Source organism: Acartia tonsa, chromosome 2, assembly GCF_053477335.1.
Source record: "Acartia tonsa isolate MP-2025a chromosome 2, ASM5347733v1, whole genome shotgun sequence".
Classification (NCBI taxonomy): domain Eukaryota; kingdom Metazoa; phylum Arthropoda; class Copepoda; order Calanoida; family Acartiidae; genus Acartia; species Acartia tonsa.
The window spans coordinates 54,344,490-54,365,811 of record NC_137261.1 but is presented as its reverse complement, the minus strand read 5'-3'; the positions used below and the strand labels follow the sequence as shown (position 1 = coordinate 54,365,811).

General features: G+C 33.8%; 2 protein-coding genes across 2 annotated transcripts in view; both read left to right on the top strand.

The window, feature by feature from the left end:
* Positions 1-21,322, top strand: part of LOC145312181 (zwei Ig domain protein zig-8-like) — a 128,060-nt gene that overhangs the window by 63,053 nt on the left and 43,685 nt on the right. The gene's annotated exons all lie outside the window — the stretch shown is intronic.
* Positions 1,695-4,044, top strand: LOC145312337 (uncharacterized). Its single transcript, XM_080151581.1, has 4 exons — positions 1,695-2,495; positions 2,845-3,027; positions 3,321-3,470; positions 3,751-4,044. Exons 1-4 carry the CDS (start codon positions 1,785-1,787, stop codon positions 4,042-4,044), a joined length of 1,338 nt encoding a protein of 445 aa, XP_080007707.1. The 5' UTR covers positions 1,695-1,784.

Here is a 21,322-nt window from a genome sequence, read left to right as displayed (position 1 = left end):
GGTGGTGGTAGGGCTCCAATACTCCATGATCATCTAGGTTATCTCCAGGCTGGTCCATGGTAGATCCTAAAAAGAGTTAGTGCGCGTGCTCCAACCGGTTCCTTGGGGTATCCTGGCTATGGTAATCTAAACAAAAGAAGTTTTAATAATCTTTTATTAATCCTTTTATCCCTGGGATATTCTAGAAATTCTTTCGTTACAGATAGACCTATAATGGATTGGTTAGTTATCTCTATTTCTGTTAAATATAACTGTTTCCTGAATATAAACAATATTTTATATAAAAATGTATAAGTACAATTAGTATTTACATATCGTATTATTTTCTTTTGTTACATTACTCGTATGTATGTAAAAATATAAGATTCTACTAACAATAGTTGGTAACCCTTTGTTTGTATATTTTGTATATATACATATGGTTTATACCATTGTTGGTATTAGCTGTATTTATGTTATTTTTAACATGAATAAATTTTAATCATTTTAAAGACTAATATCTTACATTACGTCGCTATCAAGTGTACCTTTTAGACTTAATATCTATAAAATATATCGTTCGACGTCCGTAATTAAATTTTACGTAACAACAAGTTGTCAACCCTTTGTTTATGTTTGGGCGGTCAAAAGTGATAGGGGTTGGATTTGAGCGAGGTTATAAAAAGCTGGCGGCCCAGTAATTATGCTCATTTATATAATAATTGTCTTTGCGAGCGGAGCTTGCGTTCGAGTGTTTAATTTTACCGCTAAATTCCAAGAGAATTTATATAAAAGTGATAAAATATAGTAACCCGTTTGTTTTATATGAATGTTTCTATGTTATAGATTGTTGATATGCCCATTATTGCATTCGTTAGCCGCTATTTAAGACTCAAGAATCTTATTTTCTTCGTCGATAAGGCCTTTATCACTGTGTTTTTAAACGAAAGTGGGTTAGAAGCAATATGGGTACATCTTCAATATATGACAATTTTATTCTATATAATATTTGTAGTTTTGATAGGACATATCTGAGTCATCAGGTAAATTGACGTACCTTGTTTTGTTTACGTTTTCCGTCTGCAAAAGTTAAATTCGTTCCTCGTAAACAAAACTTATATTGACACAGATATGTTCCATCATTCTATTTGTTTTAACTTTTGATTACAGCGTTCCCTTTTTATAATCAAAACTTATTGAGTCCTGATTCAAATCTTCTAAAACAATTTTACTATAGGTTTAAAAATAAGATTTTCTTTTTAACTTAATTCAATTATAATGACGTTAATTGATAGGTTATTTATGTTACGAGTAACTCAACCATATTTTTAAAAAAAATGGTCGCTTACAAAAATTATATTTAGCTAGCTTTATCGAGAGTGTTTTAAACATCATTGAAGATATTCAGATTTAGCTAGTTTTTTTTTTTTTTATTGCTTGATACATCATAATGAATATGTTTTTGATAGCTCAGCGATAGCTATTTTTAAGCGTTGAATCATGTAAAATTAATTACATATTCTTTAACTTAATTGAGTCTAATAAAACAAAGTTTTAATGTTTGAATAGCTTAACGATAGCTATTTTTAAGCGTTGAATCATGTAAGATTAATTACATATTCTTTAACTTAAGGAATTTTACTTTTAGATGATAAATCAAAGTTTAATGGTTAGGAGGTTCAACCATATTTGCTTAAAATACAAAAAAAAAACATTCGTGTGTACAGTCTTTTTCATAAAATCAACTTTACTATATTGCCTTTCAGAATCACTAGTCCTCTATTTTAAATTTACATTCGCTCATAATGTATGTGCCTGACAGCCTGGACGCGCATCAGAATATTAAGGAAAGATTCGAGGAATCAATGAGGGCGGCTGCGGCCACTCTTGCCAATTCCTCGTTTCTTGAAAACTCCTTAGACGACTCGAGTTCAGTGTACAGCGACCAGTCTGGGATGCCAAGCCTTGCTGATGTCGATGACTATGGGGGTACAAGTACTGTAGAGTCCGAAAGGGATCAAGGGGAGATGTTCGGCAACGAGCATCTCTCACTGATGCTTAGTAGAACGATACAAATCATCTGGTCTCTCCTCAATTCGGTGATGCAGAACTCCTGCGGTGACATTGGTGACGATGTTGCCGGAGGTGATTCTGGGTCTGCCGAGTTGGGGAGAGACCAGAAGACGAGTCTGGACACATTCAACATGGATGGCTTAATTAACATGTTGTTGGGTTTAGGCTTGTTTTCATGTGCTCTTATAGTGGTCTTCTTCGGCGCTGTAGGGCTTGAGACTCTTACACGTATTGACAACACCTCAGACAGGTCGCTGGCTCGCTGGATAAGAGATGTATGTACGCGCCTCCGAAACATAGGCGTCAGGACCATTGAGCTTCTCCACTGCAGTAACAGGACCAACAGGACTAGAGCTGGGGCTATGTCGCCAACTGCGGAGCCGTCGGACACCATGTATGAAGCCGCGTCCTCTGAGATTGATGATATTCTGTCGGATACACAGGTGAGTTTTCTTCTGTTGTATATTTCTTTTTTTTTTTTTCTAGCCACCCGTTTTGTCTAATAAAGCATCATGTTGTTGCAGGGTTGTTCTGTCCTATTCTCACTTCCTCAACGTTGACTTTCGGCTCTTCCATATATATCGCTCACCGTTTGTCGTCGTTTTATGTCGCCAGAGAAATCCGCTCGGTTACCGCAATTAAGTTGAGATACCAGTTAACATTTACTAAAATCTTAAGTAGCAACCTAATATTATTTCCCTCTGGGAAGGTTAAGAGTTTGCTCGTGCCGCACGTTTCTCATTGGGGGTTTAAATGTTAGATCAAGACTTTAATGTTTTTCTTTTGTTTTAGGCTCCCTCTGCTAGTCCATCGACTCCAGCAGAAGTAAGGTCCAGAATTGGCCTGTTTGCCGTACACTGTTTGTCTGCCACTGAGGATCGGGTTACTGGAAGAAATGTGCCTGCGGGCTTGGAAACCTCGACGGGAAGTCCTGGCTTCCGTCCGTTGATCGTTGATCAAACAGAGCGTTTACATGTAAGTATCCATGCTTTAGTTTTCTATTAATTTTTAGAAAGAGGCTGTATATTTGTACACGTATCTAGAGGTATTTGCAACTAAAATTCTTTTATTGGTAGAATATTAATCTTAAAATGTATGGTTGCATAAGCATTTTTGAACCGATCTAAGATTTTGATTCTAGTATAAAGTGGGTTGAATTGCTACCTAATCATATAGCTTTACAGGATTTTAGGCATTCTCATTTCCTGATTTTCCTAGATTCTTTTGTTGGCATTGCGATTAAACTAATAAGATTTATTATATTTTAGGCGACCAACTCAGTCAATCTGGAGGAACACTATACAAACATGCTAAGGTTTAGCCCACCCAGTTCTGGAGGGTCTGCAGAAGGATCCAGCTATAGTTCATCCCTATGCTTGAGTCGAATTGATTCCCCATCTGCAGCGGACCTTTCAGCGGTAAGTTTGCTACATTCGTTTAATATTATTAGTCACCAAAACTACGTGACTTGAGGTAAAGAATCTGGTGACTTTAGCTATGCGTATATACAATAAGTTATTTTAATCATGGTGCTATTCCCGTTCCATTGGTTAGCATCATGACTTTAGCGGATTTAATAAAAATTTTCTAAAAGTATCAAGAATGCTCAATTATCTATATGGGTAAGCATTATTATATTTCTCCCTGATTATTTGTTAAGATTTTCTATTTTAACTAATATTTACTTCCCTATTTTAGGAAGCGGAAAATACCCTTCCTCTGGTGAACGTGTTCGAGATCGATATACCATCCAGCCAGTTCGGTTCCATGGGTAGTGAGATTCGGTTCCCATTGCCAGAGAGAATGGTTGGAGGTTTAGAGCGGCTGCGTCTTACAGTCGAGACTCCCACCCCATCTCTTCCACCAGAGACTGCCTCAGAGACTGCTAGCCTGACCTCAGTTGTGCGTTCGTCGGATAACAGCAGAGAGGAGTCCGATGCTGAAGGTGTCCCTCGGCGACGGGGTTCTGCCGGCCCTAAGCGTACGCGTTGAAGTGGCGAATGTTAGCTTGGTCATAGACATTGTAAATTTTATTAGACAAAGACTGCTCAGACACGTGTGACAAAATTCTTAATTCTATGTAACTAGTCAAAATAGTGATTACTATTCAGTAAAATATTAGACGTTATGACTTTCATACTGTACAAGACCAAATAATTTACACCATTGTTATTTTGTTATATCATTACATGTTAGCTTGTAAGGAACTTAGTATGTAAGGAAATAATGGTATAAGGTTGTATTTTCTTTCCCCTAATTTAAAACTTCGTGTAATCTCAATCACCTTCGTCATAGTTGAACTAAATTTCTTTTCTCAATATTATATTAACAATTTTAATTTCAGCCTTATATCACAATTTATTCATTCTTGTTAGCTTTAAGGGTTATGTATATAGATATTTAATCGAACTTGCGCCTCAGTACCTTTTCTCTGATCTTTCATTTATATCCATCCCTGTGCATTAATCGTGAATTTTAATTGTGCTGTGATATATATAGAGGACCTGTAAATAGCGTATATTTTTTGTAACCAATATCTAAGTAGACTGAAGGACTGACGTTAGACAAAGCTATTCAAATATGCTTATTCAAGTACTTATAAGAGAGATATGTAAAGACTGTTTGTAAATTTTAATATTTGAGCAATTAGAGTAGTTTCATTGATCGGGTAATTTTATTAAGGAAGATTATTTAACTTATTAAGGTTTAGAATATATATCATTCCTCTTCAAAACTATAGAACTTTACATCCCTTTAATTCTTACTACAATAGCCGTAAAACTTAAGTTTCGGGGTAAAATTTTCTTAGGCCTGTCATTAAAGTTAAATCTAAATTTTTATTTCCACCAAATAGAATTTTCCTAATTCAAGTAGAGTCGTTGATAGGCTGTGTGCCTATATATATATATAAGTTTTTGCATTTATTGCTCAATTATTTTTAATGATCTCGGAATTTTTCTTATGTGCCAATATACAGCTTAAGTCCAAAAAAAAAATATTAACTAAATTTGTTAAAACTTGTCAGAAATCTTTCTTATTATCACAATTTTGTTTTCCAACGATTTTTGTTAAATGAAAGTTTATATTCTGTTTTCGAAACTGTCTTAACTTTATAATTTTCACCAAAGAGAAATATTTGTCAAATTTTTATACCTTTTCTAAAGATTATCTACTTTTGTTAAAAATAAATATAGAGATTTTTAAGTAACATACATACTTTGTTAATTATTGGTTTAACATATGTTGTGTAAAATTACGTAGCTTACTCTATAAGCGTTACTTGTTTGTTTGTCACGCTAGTAGTGATAATAATTAAATTAAATTGTTACCTTTATGAAGCGTTTAGCCTAGTTTTAAAGTTTGCTTATTTTATAACAATTAAAATGAGTAATAATATTACCTACTATGTTCTTTTGGTATCATAGTTACTATATATGTGGTTTATTTTCTTACCGTTTCTATCATTACCCTTTTAGATAGCTCATATAATAATAACGTGGAGATTTTTATAAGAAACGTACAAGAATACAAGTACAATATTGTATAGGTAACTACGAGAGTATTATATTTTCCGTTTGGCAAGGTCTTTTATATCATTGGGAATGTCCGTTAGTCTTTCCATCTGGATGCATTAGAAGTTAAGTCATAGGAATCATGTTAACTTGTATATTTATCTAACTATTCTGTTTGAGTTTCTAGGTCGATAACTAGCGGTAGTCGCGGCGGGGTGACCTCTCCTGCCGTAGATTACCGTTAGGTTATGATGATGTGCATCTGGTCGTTGAGGGACAAGCGTTCTACCGCGTATACGCAAACTCCTCTGAAATACTCTTAATATTCTTTTCAAGAGTCTGACTAGGAATGTAGTGATCCTGTCTAATATTATAACCATGATAATTGTTATTGACACGTATATAGCTATTTCTTCTATATGAGCGAAGATAGTTCTAATGGTCAATGGTTCTTTAGGTTTTGGTGGGCACAGTGCTTCTGACGCAAATGGTAAAGTTCGTGCCGTGGTCTGTCGGTCATATCCTAATGCGAACTGTGCGATCGTATCTCCCAATGTGAGATTATATGATCCTCCTGTTATAATAAAAGGAGTGGATGTAATAGTTATTGATGCATTCTCTAAACTGCGATTAGTATTCTCGCTCAAGCTAGTAAAGACAATTCCATCTTGCACATGAGCGTAGGGATAAGTCTGTTTTGCCAAAGGGCAGTGCTTGGTTATCAATGTTTCATTAACGCTAAGTAGTCCCTTAAGGCACTGGTCAGCTTCAACCGGTAGATAAGCGTTATAATAAGATTGTCTGTAAACTCTTTTGGTTTTATCCAAGTAATAAATGGAATCGATATAGCACTCATCAAAAGGAATTGGTGCGTATCTGTAGATTTTTATTGGCTCAGAACTTAATTCCATGGATAGGATAGTGGTGAATGATGTGGTACCACCACTTAAACGACTTTGGACTTCCAATCCAAGATTATGAGTATAGTCCAAGTTAAGTTCTTGCCTTACAAAAGTTTTAATAGAGTCTGTGATGTCTGTCTTTGCAAGATCTTGAATTAGAGTAAGTCTGAAGTTCAAGTCTGCTTTAAGATCTTCTAAGTTCGTGATGGCTAAGTTGCTCAAGCTATCAACATAAGAGTATTCTGCTGTTTGCACAAAGTTAGCTGCTTTGGCATGAAGGATTATACCACTTACAATTTGTGGTACTATCTCCGCAAGCAATAACTGTGTAAAGTCAAACTTATCATGATCTAGCTTATAAGAAAGTTTATTTACGTTATTAGTCACTTCAATGCGGTTAGAACTTATTAAAGGAGTTACTGTTTCAATAGCTTCCTTGATTTTGCGGATAAGTTTTATTACTTCATTAAGCAAGTCCTTAATCTTTTTGGTATATAACTTGCCTATAAGTTTAGTTTGTGCTGAAGTGAATGTGCGTCCATCGTAGCTAATGTCTAATTGAGTCTTCAGGCCATCATAGATTGCTATTTCAGGCGCTGTATTGTCTACAGATATATCAACTTGAATGGATCGAATTGCTACAGCCGTGTAGCCTATATATTCTCCACTTTGATAGTGAGTGGGTATCAAGTCTGTCATTGTGTCTGCTGTTGTACTATAGTAGTACGTACTTAGTATTATTAATATTATCTTAGAATACATTGTTAAACAGTTAAGTTTATTTAATAGATGCTTATATCCACAATCAAAAGTTACTTTTCTGACTGGTACACTTACACTAATAGTTAAGGTCTTCACTGCTTGGAGTTCTATGATAAACTAACTTATTTTTCCAAAATCTATTTATTATCCCACTTTCGCTACTGCTAGATCCTGAGTGGGCGTTTCCGGTTTCTAACTATAATTAAAGTTTTTGACATATTTTTTTTGTATGTAGATTGGTTATAAGCTTAATAACTAATCAAGTTCATCTCAATTCAAGGCATTTATATATAGGTTGTCTAATAATATTTTTATGCTTGTGTGATTTACATAGAAGTATTAGATATTTTAACTTTTAACTCAATTTTGTATATATTGGGTTACGCAGTGACATGCGTATATTTGTACAGTTTGTATTACTCGTTTGACTCTGTTTAGATTATACAGATTCAAAACTTATACATATACAATTTTCCTTTTATATATTTTTGTGTTTAAATATTTTTGAAGGGATCGACTTATTTAGTCGACATGTATTGTATATGGTTGGTCTCCCCCTGTCAAGAGAGAAGACGTAAATTTTACCACTGGATATATAACCTTGAGTGGGAAAATTCTGCATAAATTATGATATCTCTGTTATCAGATTAGAATAACATACTATTACATGTTCCCGAGTTTACAGGGTAAACGGAAATGCAAGTGATTGTTGTTGGATTTGATTTATATCTCTCGAAATCTGATATTATAATTTATGTTTAATGTTTTACAGATATGAATTCTGTACGTGTGCAGAATTATAGGCTTTGTATTAATTAAATTTGCATTTTGTTATAATGATAGTCATTCTGCTGTTTATTTGTGCAAAAGGGATGACTGTGCACATATTTTTAGTCGCAGATTTTGCTTTGGCCAAACTTATAAACGGAAGCGTTTCGTTTAGTTAACTATCTTTAGCCCATGACTTTATTGTAAGACTTTATAATTACTCTTTTGTATTCTCTATGAAAGTGTCAAAATATTAGCCAAATGGTTTGAAACTCTTTGATTTTGAAAGGGTATTTAACTTGTCTGTATTTATATCAGATCTCCTTTCAACCATGTTTATTTTGAACACTTGCAATTTATTAATACTGTGAGAGGGTATGTGTGATATTAGGATTGGTCTCACGTGGAAAGTATTTAGTTAATTCCATGAATTTTCTGTAAGTTTACCTTTATATATATATTTTTTTTTTATGTGATTTTTAGTTGTAATCTTATTTTTAATTAGCAATTAAAACAGGTTTTGGCATCTTTTAAAATAGATATAGGGGAGTTTTATTATTTAAACTTTTAAATATCCCTGTTTCATCAAAAATTGCGTACAACATATAATATTGCGTAAGGAAAGAAGAGCAATAGTGTTCCCTTCTTATAGTATGAGCTATAATTAGTTCATATGGTTTATAACTTAAATATTTTATGGCATCATTATTAGTTGTGTTGTTGTTGTAGCAGTTCAAATCTAATTTGGTTAGAACTGTAATATACTTGTTAATCATTTGTTGACAAGATGCATTGGTATTTGGGTTATATTATAGTTCTGAAGTTTAAAGTTTTAAAGAAGTCTGAGTACAATATGCAAGAAAGAAAACTTAATCTTGTTTGATTGAAGTTTTCTTTGAGGGTAGGCAATGGTTTTTGCTTAATTACTAGATTTTTAAATAAAATCATTGATGGGTGAAATTGTGGCATATCACAATGTATACCGTTGCTGTGTTCTTAAATAAGAGCATTAAAGATATAGTTTTGTTCGTACAGATTCTAATCGATAGTTTTTGTCTGTATCACAATTATATACAAATTAGATGCACTTTTGCCACAGCATGGTTTTGGATACATGTTTCAGGCATTATTAAAGGCTGATGGGTTAAGTATCCGAGATGTGTTTCTTAGACTTAATGTTAACTGCAAGGTTACTTGGGAATTATAATTCATAGGGTTTTCGAGATAATCAAAATTTAAATTCAAGCGATTCAATACTGTTTTCCCTTGCTTGCAAATGCAACGATAAGCTTGGTATCTTATCACCAGGAGTGATATAGTATTGTATGCTTATATAAAGATTAGATCAGGTGGTAAAAGTGGTCTGTGAGTTCTAATAATGCAGTTTATAATAAGACTATTACATAAAAGCTAGAGGTGGTACTAGCTTTATTTGACAGGGTTATTTTACATGTCAATGTGCTAGTTAATTCTACCAAAATTGGTCCAATTGCCAAACTTTCATAGTGTCCTCTAAGTTTCACCGTTGTGCTAGGATTGAGACAAAAGTTCATCCAACCCGAAGGTATAAGTGAGATCGAATGTGCTATTGGTTCATTTATGCCTATTGTTGTGAATATGCGCATAAAAAGTTTTTTTTTGTAAAATCTGTAAATCCATATATCTTTTTGAAAACTGCTATGCTTGTTTTCAATTTACACTGCGATAGACATGTAAACCTAGAACCAAGGAAAAGTTACAACTTTTCAAGGTAAGTGAAATTTTCTCAAACTAAATTTTCTATCTTTTATGTGTGTATTCTCCACAACTTTCTTCAGAATATTCAAAATATATGTTAAGTAGTTCTGACTTCGTTTTTAGATAGTTCAATCAATTTAATGATACTCCCTAAGTATACTGGGCTCCTGGGGTGGAGTGTACTATCCAGGTCATGTCCTTAATATATATTTTTGTTTTACAATTTTGTCTTGTCTGTCTTAGGGTGAGTTTTAGTGTAAAGTTTGCTTCACAAGTAATGATAGTCTTTAGACAAAGTCCCAGTGGAATTTTGGCACTGTTGATTGTTCAGGACTTTTTTTTTTCTACATGTGAATGTATGAAGAGTTTAGAATTATGCCATAAAACATTAGCTATTTTACTATTCAAGTTTCTCTCTCTTTTTTTTTTGAAATAGTAGTGTGTGAAATTTTCAATCTTGATCATATACCTTAACCTAATTTTTACATCATCATCTATGGGTTCAATGAATTTACTGTATTCAGGAGTTGATGAGACTGGAGTTTTATTTAGCATTAAGATGATAATCAGATTAAGATCACTCATGATATGTGAGTGCCCTGTTTGATAGCTGTATGAATTAAAGTGTATCTATCAGCTTAATAAGTTAATCAATGTAATAATTGATTTTGTGTTTCAGATTGGTATAAGAGTATTATTAGGTTGGCTACTAGTAACTAGAGTGATCTAATTAATAGCTGGCGTGTTTCGTGCTATGGCAAGTTGATCCAATTCGTCATCAGATTCGTCTACTTCTGGTAGCATAGGTAGTCCATATATGAATGATCCTGAGAAGTCAAAATCAACGACTACCTCTCTGACAATAGATTGGTCGCTGGACTCTATGTAACCAGTGATAACTGTGTTGGTGATAGTGTGATCGGAGTTGTTGATTATTAAAGCTCTGCCACTGAGTTGTCCATCATCATTGATAATGAGTTGTGTTTGTCCAGGTAAGATTTTGATTCCTGCATTTTCGTTTGAAATATGATCGTCGCTGAGGATTACTTGTGTTCCAGGTGCTAGGTTGAAAAAGTGGTTGATATTCATTACTATCACTTGGGTTTCTTTAGCTTTGATCTTTTTAACTACTCCTGTACAGAGCTGGAGCTCAAGTTCAGAACAGAAGATACTGCTCAGCGGTCCTTCAGGGTGAAGAATAGAATACAAACACGGTGCTAACCGGTATTTGTCTATGACAGGCGTCCATGTTAGCTGTAGGCTTCTAATACCATTTAGTCCAATTATCATAGGTGCGACATCCTCATGGTTTTCAGCTACAATTGAGAAGGGAATTGGGTAATGACGGCTTGAGAATGATGTGGGGCGAATCATGAGAGTTACTTCTCTGGGTTCGGGGATCTTGTGATCTGCACGTGTAACTGGTAGATCATGACTTTCTTCCAGCTGATTTTCATCATCGTTCATTACTATGCCGAACAACTTGCTATAGTACCTGGCTGATATGATGTTTTTATTTGTTGCTGAGTCAAGTAAAGCTGTCATGCGTACATCATAGTCATATTTACAATCTATTTCTTCTGGCATACAACCAGAGCAATGAAGGTACAATTTTCTTTCTTCCTCCTTTGCTGGTGTAATGTTATCTCTTACTTGATCTTTAGGCTCATTGGGGTTTATTTCTGCTGTGGCAGTTGTGATTCCACTGAGGTTACAATCTCTAGATGATTCCTCAGCATTGGCTTTAGCCCAGTCTTCATATGTTTGCCTGAAGACACCACTAGGTTTCACCTTACCACTATGGTATAATTCCATCATGGCTGGCCTCCCAGGACATAAGTGTCGAGAATGGTATAACTCTTTACCATATGTCTTATAACAGTTTGTACAGAATGCTGATGTCAATACAGTTGGGTATAATCGCCCTGTATCATCACATAATAATCTACATCCATCAGATATGTTGTGAGAATATTGTCCACATGCTACACAGTAGCGTCCAGGTGATAACCTATAAGAGGCCTGATAATCCCGTTTGGTATTCCTCTGAAAATGCCTGTCCCTGTTATCCCTGTGATGAGGTTTGGGATTGGGTGACTTTGTAGCCATTTCTTTAACGGTGGATTTTCTTCTATGATAATTTGAGATGGCCTCTATTTTGGCAATTTGTCTGTCTCTGTAGTTAGCTCTTCTCTCTTTAGATTTCGAAGTGTTGGTGGTGTGGATTCTCTTGTGTTCTATACTCGTTGTACAGTTTGTGCAGAGATGCCTTCCAACTTCAAGTGAACCACTCGTGTTAGGTCTACCAAGTTGTATTGTGTTCAGTTTCTGCGAGAGTAGAAGTTCTTCTGCTGGTTCTGCTACTTTTGTCCGCCTGTGGGAAACAGTTTTCCATGAGTCTGATAAGTTAGCTTGTGTTGATAGTGAGACCAGAGATATCGCATTCACTTCAGGGCTCATATTCCTCTTGCCAATTTGTTCTGATTCTTCTAAATTGGATATTTGTATTTCCTCATAAGCATCGGAGTCTCTAATGTCTGTATTAGCTGAAGGGGTGTTTATACCAGGTGTTGTCGAGCGTCCCCGACAAGGAGTGGTTTCCTTACCAGCTTCATCATCCTGCTGGCCTTGCTTGCGGGCAGATGACATGATAATAGTTGTAAAGTCTTAGAACTAATTGTAAGTTCTTTTAGATGCCAGTGGAATGTTGTACTATTTTTATGATAAAAAATAGCGGAAGTTCGAGAGGAGTACAAATAATGGGTATAGTTTAAAACAATCAAGAATCTGTTTAAGTTAACAATTCTTTGCTTTAAATTGTGTTTAGCTATAGATGGGTATGATATATGCTTCACCTATAGTTGTTTCTACGTCGTATATACGTGCGTGTGAGCTTTTGATTGATATTCTAAAGATGTGTGCTAATGCACCCTTATCCTTAATTAGGCTCAACTGTAGAAACACTCCTACTTAACTTTTATATAGTTTTATTTATGGAGTCAATTTGAGCTAGTTAGCTATTCAAATTGGTTATTAAGTTAAGTAATGTTTGCAGCGGAGTTAATTTGGGTATGCTTATATACTATCGCAAATTAACTTTTATTTTGCTCAGGAGTCGACTTTCCTAGCAAATTATGGTTGTCGAGAAAAGAAACAGCAATTTATAATCCTTGTTGAACTCTTACTTCACTCTAAGGATATGTGTTTATAGCCTACGATCTACTTATTCCTGTAAGGCTATTATGAATATAACTTACTAAGGTTCACTCCCAAAGGATCGTCTATATTCTAATAATATTGCAACAATTTTGCCTGAATGTCAAAGATCTCGCCACCTCTTACTTATAGTTGTATTAGGGGTTTCCTTCCAATCCTATAACGTAATTTGCGCAAAATTGGGGCTTCACTTATGACTTCAATTCTTATAACTGTAGTGGGATATACAATTTAGATATACCTATATTCATATATGTAAAGATTGTTTTCAAAATTATCTGACCGGATGTAATCTAATTATAATTAGTAGTAATACAGTATTCAAGTGCAAGTTTACTCTGAGGAAGTGTGAGATCCTACACTAGGTGGCCAACCTATAATGTGGAGGTTGTCAATCAAACTTCAAAGGAACCTATCAACTTTGAATTAAGCAATACTTATACTTTTTTTTTGAAAACTAATCTGACTGATTTTAGTGCACCTTTTTTTTCTTAACTTATCTAAAAGTAATTTGTTAGGTTATAAAAATTCTGGGCTATATGTAGACACACTTTTATGTTACTTGGTTATAGTCTATGTGCTAGTAAGCCTAAGTAAACATACGTTTCTCGATATAAAATTTTATGATTCCGGATATTTAAAGACAGTAGGGTACTTTTCCGTAGTACTTCTGCTACTTCTTTTAGAGACGTCCTACTCTCCCAAGGTAGGCTGCTGCAACCTCCTGCTGCGTTTGGTGTATAGAACTTTGTCTCTTAAAGTGTGCTATTCAGTACATATAGGGCCTATATTGTTGACTATACTTTTATATCACTAATGGTCACTATCACTAGTAATTAACTTGTCTTCACTTTCACTGCTGAATCCTGGTGGTACATGAAATAGAAATGTTAGCATTAGCAAAGCAAGTAAAAATTTAGTTTTCATGTCCTACTTATTGTTGAGTGAACTGCTTATTGTATTTATGTATGTGTTTGTAAGGAACATACAAACAAAAAGATTTTCTAAGTTAAGATTGAATTAAAAACTTTCTAAGTCAAAATAAAATAGAATCACTCTAAGTCCAAAGTTGGAAAATTTTGACTAAGTCCAAAAGTTTCTAATGAAATTATTCTAAGTACAAAATCAATAAATTTTGGCTTAGGAAAAAGAAATCTAAAATTATCTTAAGTACAAAAAGTTAGCAAATGTTGACTAAGTCAAAAAAAATTTTCTTATTGAAATTATACTAAGTACAAAATTAGTGAATTTTGACTAAGTCCAAAATCTTTCATTGAAATTATGCTAAGTACAAAAATAGTGAATTTTTCTTGAGACAAAAGAAATAGAATTACTCTAAGTCCAGACGTGGAATATTTTGTCCGAGAAGAAATTTCCTAACAGTTTAATCACAAAGCTACTTTAAAGATTGCCTATAAGTCAAAAGAAATAGAATCACTCTAAGTCCACTTGTTGGAGTATTTTGACTAAATGCAAATCTCGCTAAGTTAAGGATTTTAAAATTATAAAGAATTAGAGCATTAGAATTATCCTTCACCAAAAGAAATAGAATCTCTCTAAGTCCATAATTGGAATATTTTGGCTAAGACAGAAATACTCTAAGACAAAATTTTCTTTTAAGTGTGGAAAATGAAATTTGTTAATCTAGTTGGAAAAATCGTAATTATTACAAGTCCGAATTTTGGTAAATTTCCAACCAAGTTCACAATTTCATAGAAATTACTATAAGTCCAGCAATTCGAGATTCTCTCTGTAACAAAAGAAATAGAAACGGTGCTAAGTCCAAAAGTGGAATATTTTGCTCAGAGTCTCAGGAAGTCTCTGGAGTTATTTCTCTGATTGCATACAGCAATTTGTCTACACTTATATCATTCCAACCGATCGATGTTGAGAATATCTTTGAGACCTTGAAATATTTTGTTTAACTCAAAATTTTAGAGGCGATAGTTATTTTGATACATCCGCATATAAATCAGAATTGCATTAAGAATATAAGTCCTAGGCATGTATAAGTAAGTGCAAATCTCAGAAAATCGGTTCTAACGGCACCAAAGTATTAGTACAGTTTAACTTGAGTAAAAATGCTACAAGTTTGTAATAATCTTTTGGCCCTTTACTACGACTCAAGAGTACTAACTGCTTTCGGCATATTGTTTCAGAAACATGGCTCCAAAGACAATATGTATCCCAACTAACAGCGTTTCCCGTGTTCTATAGGATTTGCTCCTAAGTTTTCATTTAATAAGGCAGTTCAAAAATGGTCCTTTACAAATAGTATTTTGATAGCTTATAAATGAAAAGTTACTCCATGCTTGATTCTTAATAAGTTCTGGTTTAAGTATCAAAGATTCAAGTATTTCAACACTTAGAGAATTTCCGAATAAGTAAAAATCATACTAAGTCCGAAGATTTATATATATACTCCGCCACCTAGCACAACTCCCAAATTTCAAAATTCTGACTAAGTCCAGAAATCAAAATTTTGCACATAGCTCAATCATAGATTATTCCAAATCAAGTGTTTTACTAAAGAGAGGCGGACATGGAGGTGCCGGTGTGCTGGTATTCTCTAGGGCCTCTAGAGTGTCAACCAGTGCGAGTGTCCTTATAGGGCGGCGACCAATGGCCACAAATATGCTAGCATTCTCTAGGGCCTCTAGAGTGTCAGCTAGTGCAACTGCTCGTACACGAGGCTCTCAATTGCATTTGTGTCGTGCCTTTCAGTCCCTATCTCTTCAAACGCCTCATAGTCCTAACCTTGCTCTCAAATAGTATCACAGGTTTTGGTAAATCCGATTTTGCCATAGCTACAATTATTCGATTTTGGTAAAAATACCTGCCTTAGGCGGTTCGGGTACGGTAAGGAAGAAAAAGAAAAAAAAATTTATGAAGTAAAATTTTTCCAAGATACAACCGGTAAGTTGCACCATTGTGTGTGCGAATGGGGCGTTTGTCCATATTTAGGTATGGAGACCGCTCTTCTATGAGTACTACTAAAACCTAATTTTAATGCAATACACATAGACATTCTCATCGTCGGTTCGCTTGTTTAGAATGCTTAACCCTCTATTCCCACAAGTATAATACGAATTTGGTTGAGCTGGTGGAAGCTCAACAAAAGACCCACGCGAAGTATTATGTTGCTTTAATCTAAGAATAAATGGTTGGTTTTGATATTCGATCAGAATCATATAAGTATATCAAGTATTAAGGAAGGAAAATGTTTTTATAAAGTGTATTTATATCACAAGTGCATAAGTTAAGTATGGAAATATTTACAGGATAAGTGTTAAAGTTATAAGTAGAGTAGGACAGAAATGTGCCCTAAGTCCCAAGCAGTGAATTGTGCTAAGTGTTAGAGTTCTAACATAAGGCCTGAGCTCAATTCATGCTAAGTACTAAGGGGCCTAAATTTAAACTACAATGCATGCCAAACAACTAAGTCATTACCTTTTAAAGCCAGAAAGAGAAGTTGATGGTAGGAGAGTTAGTAAATAACTGAATAAATTCAAGAGGTACATGCTATAACATTAGCTCTGGACCAGGATTTTAGTGTTTGTCTGTGCAATTAAATATCTGTGTGTTAATATGTGACGTAAATCAGGCATGGTTGTAGGCATACATATATGTACTGGTTGTTTATACGATTACATTAACTATAAACATAATATCTTTAATAAACATATACTATTAGCAAATCACATACAGATTACCATGAATAGGCTTTCGTTACCCATATATGGTGTCATATAGGTAGGGACAGGCCTATGAATGCATAAATTGATACAAATAATGCCTTGGGCCTAGCTAAAGTAATTGTGTCTTGCCCCTGAGTGCTACTAGTTAATTGCAGGGCACGTGTCAATCAAAGGTTCATAATATGATCTATATAGTGTTGATTTTATATCAAGCATAGATAGATAGTTGTGGATGCGAAGCATTTCTGTAAAAGTCTCATATGTACGTTCAAAGAATTTGAAAATTGAGGATCGCATCTCCATTTGTAATAAAATATGCACTCTCCATGTAAGGAAAAATTCTCCACAAGTGCTAGGAATCGAGCTGTAGTGCTCAGGAGAGGTGAGTAGAAATCAAAATTCAATAGTGTTTTCTCACTGTCATTGCTTGGACATGAAATAGGTCATTTTTTGTTAGTGTTTGACCAAAATTGTAGGGTTTATATTGAAAAGAGTGAACAATCGGTTTTTTTTAACACCCTTTACTATTGCCTACTCAAAGGTATTATTAAAAGTTATTCACAATTTCTGAAATTTAAACCTTTATCTATAGCCTAGTTTCTATTTTGAAAAGAATATAGCAGAAATATCATTTTGCTGAATTTTGGTATAACCTAAAAAGATTTTTACTAACAAGGAACCACAACCTTAATGAAAGATATAAAAAGTTATTTTTTTTATAATCTGTGTAAAAACAATTTAGATAAGAATTCACCACTAGAAAAAAAAGACCCATCCCATTTTTTTTTCTTTTAAAATGTAAAGGGTTGAATAAATCACCCCAACAGTGCACGTAGAGCCGTCTTTGAGCGTAACCGCTGGTAATAGAATAATATGGTATCTGCAAAAGAACAGAACGAAATATAAAACAAAATTGTATACCAAGTGACTGACGGACATACAGCCCCATAGGAGGTGAATACTATTCCTCTATAAATATGCACGCACACATATATAGGATTTATTTTACAGATGATTGATTATTTCGGATTTCAGTGCAAGCAAAGAAATGCACATGCAGGGATGAACGGGTTGTAGCATAGTTCCTGGTGGACAGGCACCTGTCCAGTGACACATAATTAATACCTTTTTACTTTAGTGATAAACTTGTTTTTAAGTTTCTAATTGGATAAAACAGTTTAATTTCTCTATGATTGTAGTATACAATTTGAAATTCTAATATTTGAAAGGGAGGAGACATTTGGATGTTTATTACACTAGTCCAGAAAGTTTCCTTATTATTTAGCTTAGGAATCTTGGGGATTTTTATTGAAATTTGATTGGTTGGTTAGTTTAGTAGAGTGTCCTAACGTTTCAACCACTAAATGTAATCTACAGAAAGGGTAATTTTGAGTATCATCATTGGGGATAAACATTGTACATCAATTTTTTTAGTCATTGTCTGATCCCTTTGGATCCTTGGTTTTTGTATCTCTTAACCTCTTTAAATGAAAGAGGAGAAGGAATGTGAGAGAAGCAAAGGGCTTGCGGTAAAAGGATCGTTTTTCTTTCTGAGTCCTCTATATTTCATTCATGCAAACTGCAATGGAGTTACAGCTAATCAATGACTTTTGTATTAGCTCTTTATTAAATCACTAGCGGCTATGCTCCTAGAAGAAGCTTTAGTGGTCCTTGAGCTGGAAGTGGACCCCTTTACTTTCAATTGCAGTTTTAAAATGAAAAGTTTTAATTTTATTTTTAGGGGGGTTCTTTTTTTTCTAAGGCGTTTTCTCCTGGAAAGGTGGTGGTAACCTCCTCTAAAATATTTATAAATCCTCCCAGGACCTATGAGAAGCTAAACTGTGAAGAAATTCGCGGTTACAGATATCCTTCGCTACAGACAAATTTAGCAAAATATAATAGGACTGGTTTAAGTCAAATTTGATTTTCTCCTAATGTTTCCATTTTAAAACCAGATATTGTGCAAAAATAGAAGATTAAAGCATTTTAGAATTGTATAAATAATGCAAAACATATGACATACCATAGTTAAAATGTAGATACGCTTATAAAAACAAAATTTAAATTTCCTTTTACTTTTGAACTAGTAGAAATGAATAGGTCAACGGATTTCTAATAAAATAAAACAAATTTGAAATAAAGTATGCATTAGGTTAAGTTCTTTTGAAAGAAAAAGTAAAGATAAAGGTCTTACGTATATAGATCAATAATGGAATTATTTTTAAAAAGTTTCACTTTTTAAAATAAATTAGAATAGGATGCAATAAAAATAAAGTATGTGTTTATATCTCATTAAATAAGATAATTAATAGAAAAAAAATAATTATTTCTCGCATCGTATTATAACCAGCTTTCCGCGGATATAGCACCTCCGGGCTAAAAAAACTGGTTTTAATCTTATAATTGTACATTTTTATATTCGTAGAAAGCTGGATATAATACGATGCTAGACATTCCTATCCACCGGATTCGAATGTATACGAGAAATGTATTTTACAGTTTTAGATAACGAGTCTCTCTTATTTTAAATAAAATTTAAAATAACCTTTGAACCTAAAATTGTTTCTGTGAAATTGTAAATTTTAAATGAAAGTTGTATCTAAAGTAATAAATATTTAATGCATGTCAAAAATCAAATTTTAAACCTACAATTTTTTTTGGAAAGGAACAAACTTTGAGAGAAAATAAGCATTTGAAATTATCAACGCCCAAGCATAGGCCAGTATACATTAAGATTGACCAATAGTAACATATATATCGGCCTATCATTGGTCATTTGAATTGTATGACGTCATTTTAGTCACTAAAAGCTGACTCCTGACTTTTAATAAATTCTCCTTGCAGAACAAGTTTCAAGGTTTGACATTGAATTTGATTAGAATAAAATTTTCATTGACTGCTACCATTTTATTTTGCACGGCTACCTTATAATTAGAAAGTTTTATAGGGCTGCATATGTACTTATAGGTCCTGTATGGATTTATTAAATTAAAAATGACTCAACGAATTAATAGTCAAATTTTATATTTTAATGTTATTTATTTACTTTAGGATAGAATTTATTCTTCAACAATGTTTATTATTTGTATAGATAAACTTCCATTCATAAATAATTCTATAGATTTATAGATTAAATTCCGTCACAAAAATTGTATTTTAACTTTATTCATTTAGTAGGTGAAAAATAATTCTCCAAAAGTAGCGCAAAATATTTACTAACAATATGACAATATCCATAAAAGCGAAGCTCTGAAACGGTAGGAAAAACAAACATTAACACATGTAGAGTGTCAGAACTGAATAGGCATAATATAAATGTATAGGTCCTGCAAAAACTGCCTAAATACAGGATACTGCTTAAAGACGTACTTAAATTTTTAGAGTTGATAGAGATACGTTGTTTATAACAGTTTACTTAGTTGTCCTATGAATTAATATTTTGAGTCGTGCCAAGTTTAGAACAATTCTAAATCCCTAAATTAACGATAATAGCCATCCTCTACGGACGGACCGATACTAATTATAGAAAAGCCTTGCTTTTAAAAAGAAGAATTTAAAAATATTTTAATGTAGAATATAGATAATTTGTTTTCGAGGGCGTCAAACGGGGGGGGGGAGTTATTGGGGGCTAGCATACCCTATACCCCCCCCCCCAAAAAAAAAAAGAGATGCTGTTTCCTTAACATGTCCCTATCAATCCCTACCAAGCAATAAGTTTAGTAAACTAGTTTCTCGTATTCATTCGAATCCGGTGGATAGGAACCGGTTCTCATCCATACGAAAAAACTATGTCGTATTATATCCAGCTTTCTACGAATATAAAAGTGTACAATCGTAAGATTAAAACCAGTTTTTTTAGCCCGTGCCTTCGGCACCTCGGGGCTAAAAAAACTGGTTTTAATCTTATAATTGTACATTCTATATTCGCGGAAAGCCGTTTATAATACGATGCGAGAAATAACTATTATACATAGAAATTGTGTTACTATTTTCATGGAATTCTTATGTATGACAAGCTCTATCTACAAAGCAATCAGCGCAGTAAACTGAGTAAACTAGTCTTTACACACAAACTTTCTGAATCAACTTAGCTGGTTACCAAGATCATTCCACTCTAGCACTTCACAGTCCAGTACATGTTTAGGCTAGTTTAACAACCTGATGTTATAAAGTTTATATCTGAAACCCTAGACACGGCCTACTACCAACTTTTACTAAATTTTCATGCAATTACGTTAGGTAAAAAATTTACTGTTGCTTTAAGGCTTTACATTTCATTCAAATTTAAATTGTTACTAGAGGGGCGTGCATAGGGTAGTGGTATTACTCAAATTTTTTGCACACCCTTTAATCTATAATGCAAAGTAGTTTGATGTCTATCTGTCCGTCCGTCCGTCTATCCCTTAGGATCTCGGTAACCACTGAACCGATTAGATTCTACTCTCCAGTGAATATATCTACTGGTTCTGTAACCCCCTTCAAAAAATATAAAAAAATCCCCCTAAATCTAAAAAAAAATAATTTAAAATTAGTGGTCGCAGAACTAGAGGTACTTATTTTTTGTTTGTTTTTTTACCTCTTGCGGCAAAGTTTCTTAATGTTAGTATAATAGTGAAAGGGTTCTCTTTCGATTTTTCAATACGTGATATAGAGAACCCAAGGACATCATCCGCTT

What these genes read in the sequence shown, in the direction of transcription:
- LOC145312337 (XM_080151581.1), top strand. Translation starts at nt 1,785, where the DNA reads ATGTATGTGCCTGACAGCCTGGACGCGCATCAGAATATTAAGGAAAGA. An exon ending in ATCAAACAGAGCGTTTACAT is followed by an intron (nt 3,028 to 3,320) that starts GTAAGTATCCAT and finishes ATTATATTTTAG; the next exon opens with GCGACCAACTCAGTCAATCT. An exon ending in CTGCAGCGGACCTTTCAGCG is followed by an intron (nt 3,471 to 3,750) that starts GTAAGTTTGCTA and finishes TCCCTATTTTAG; the next exon opens with GAAGCGGAAAATACCCTTCC.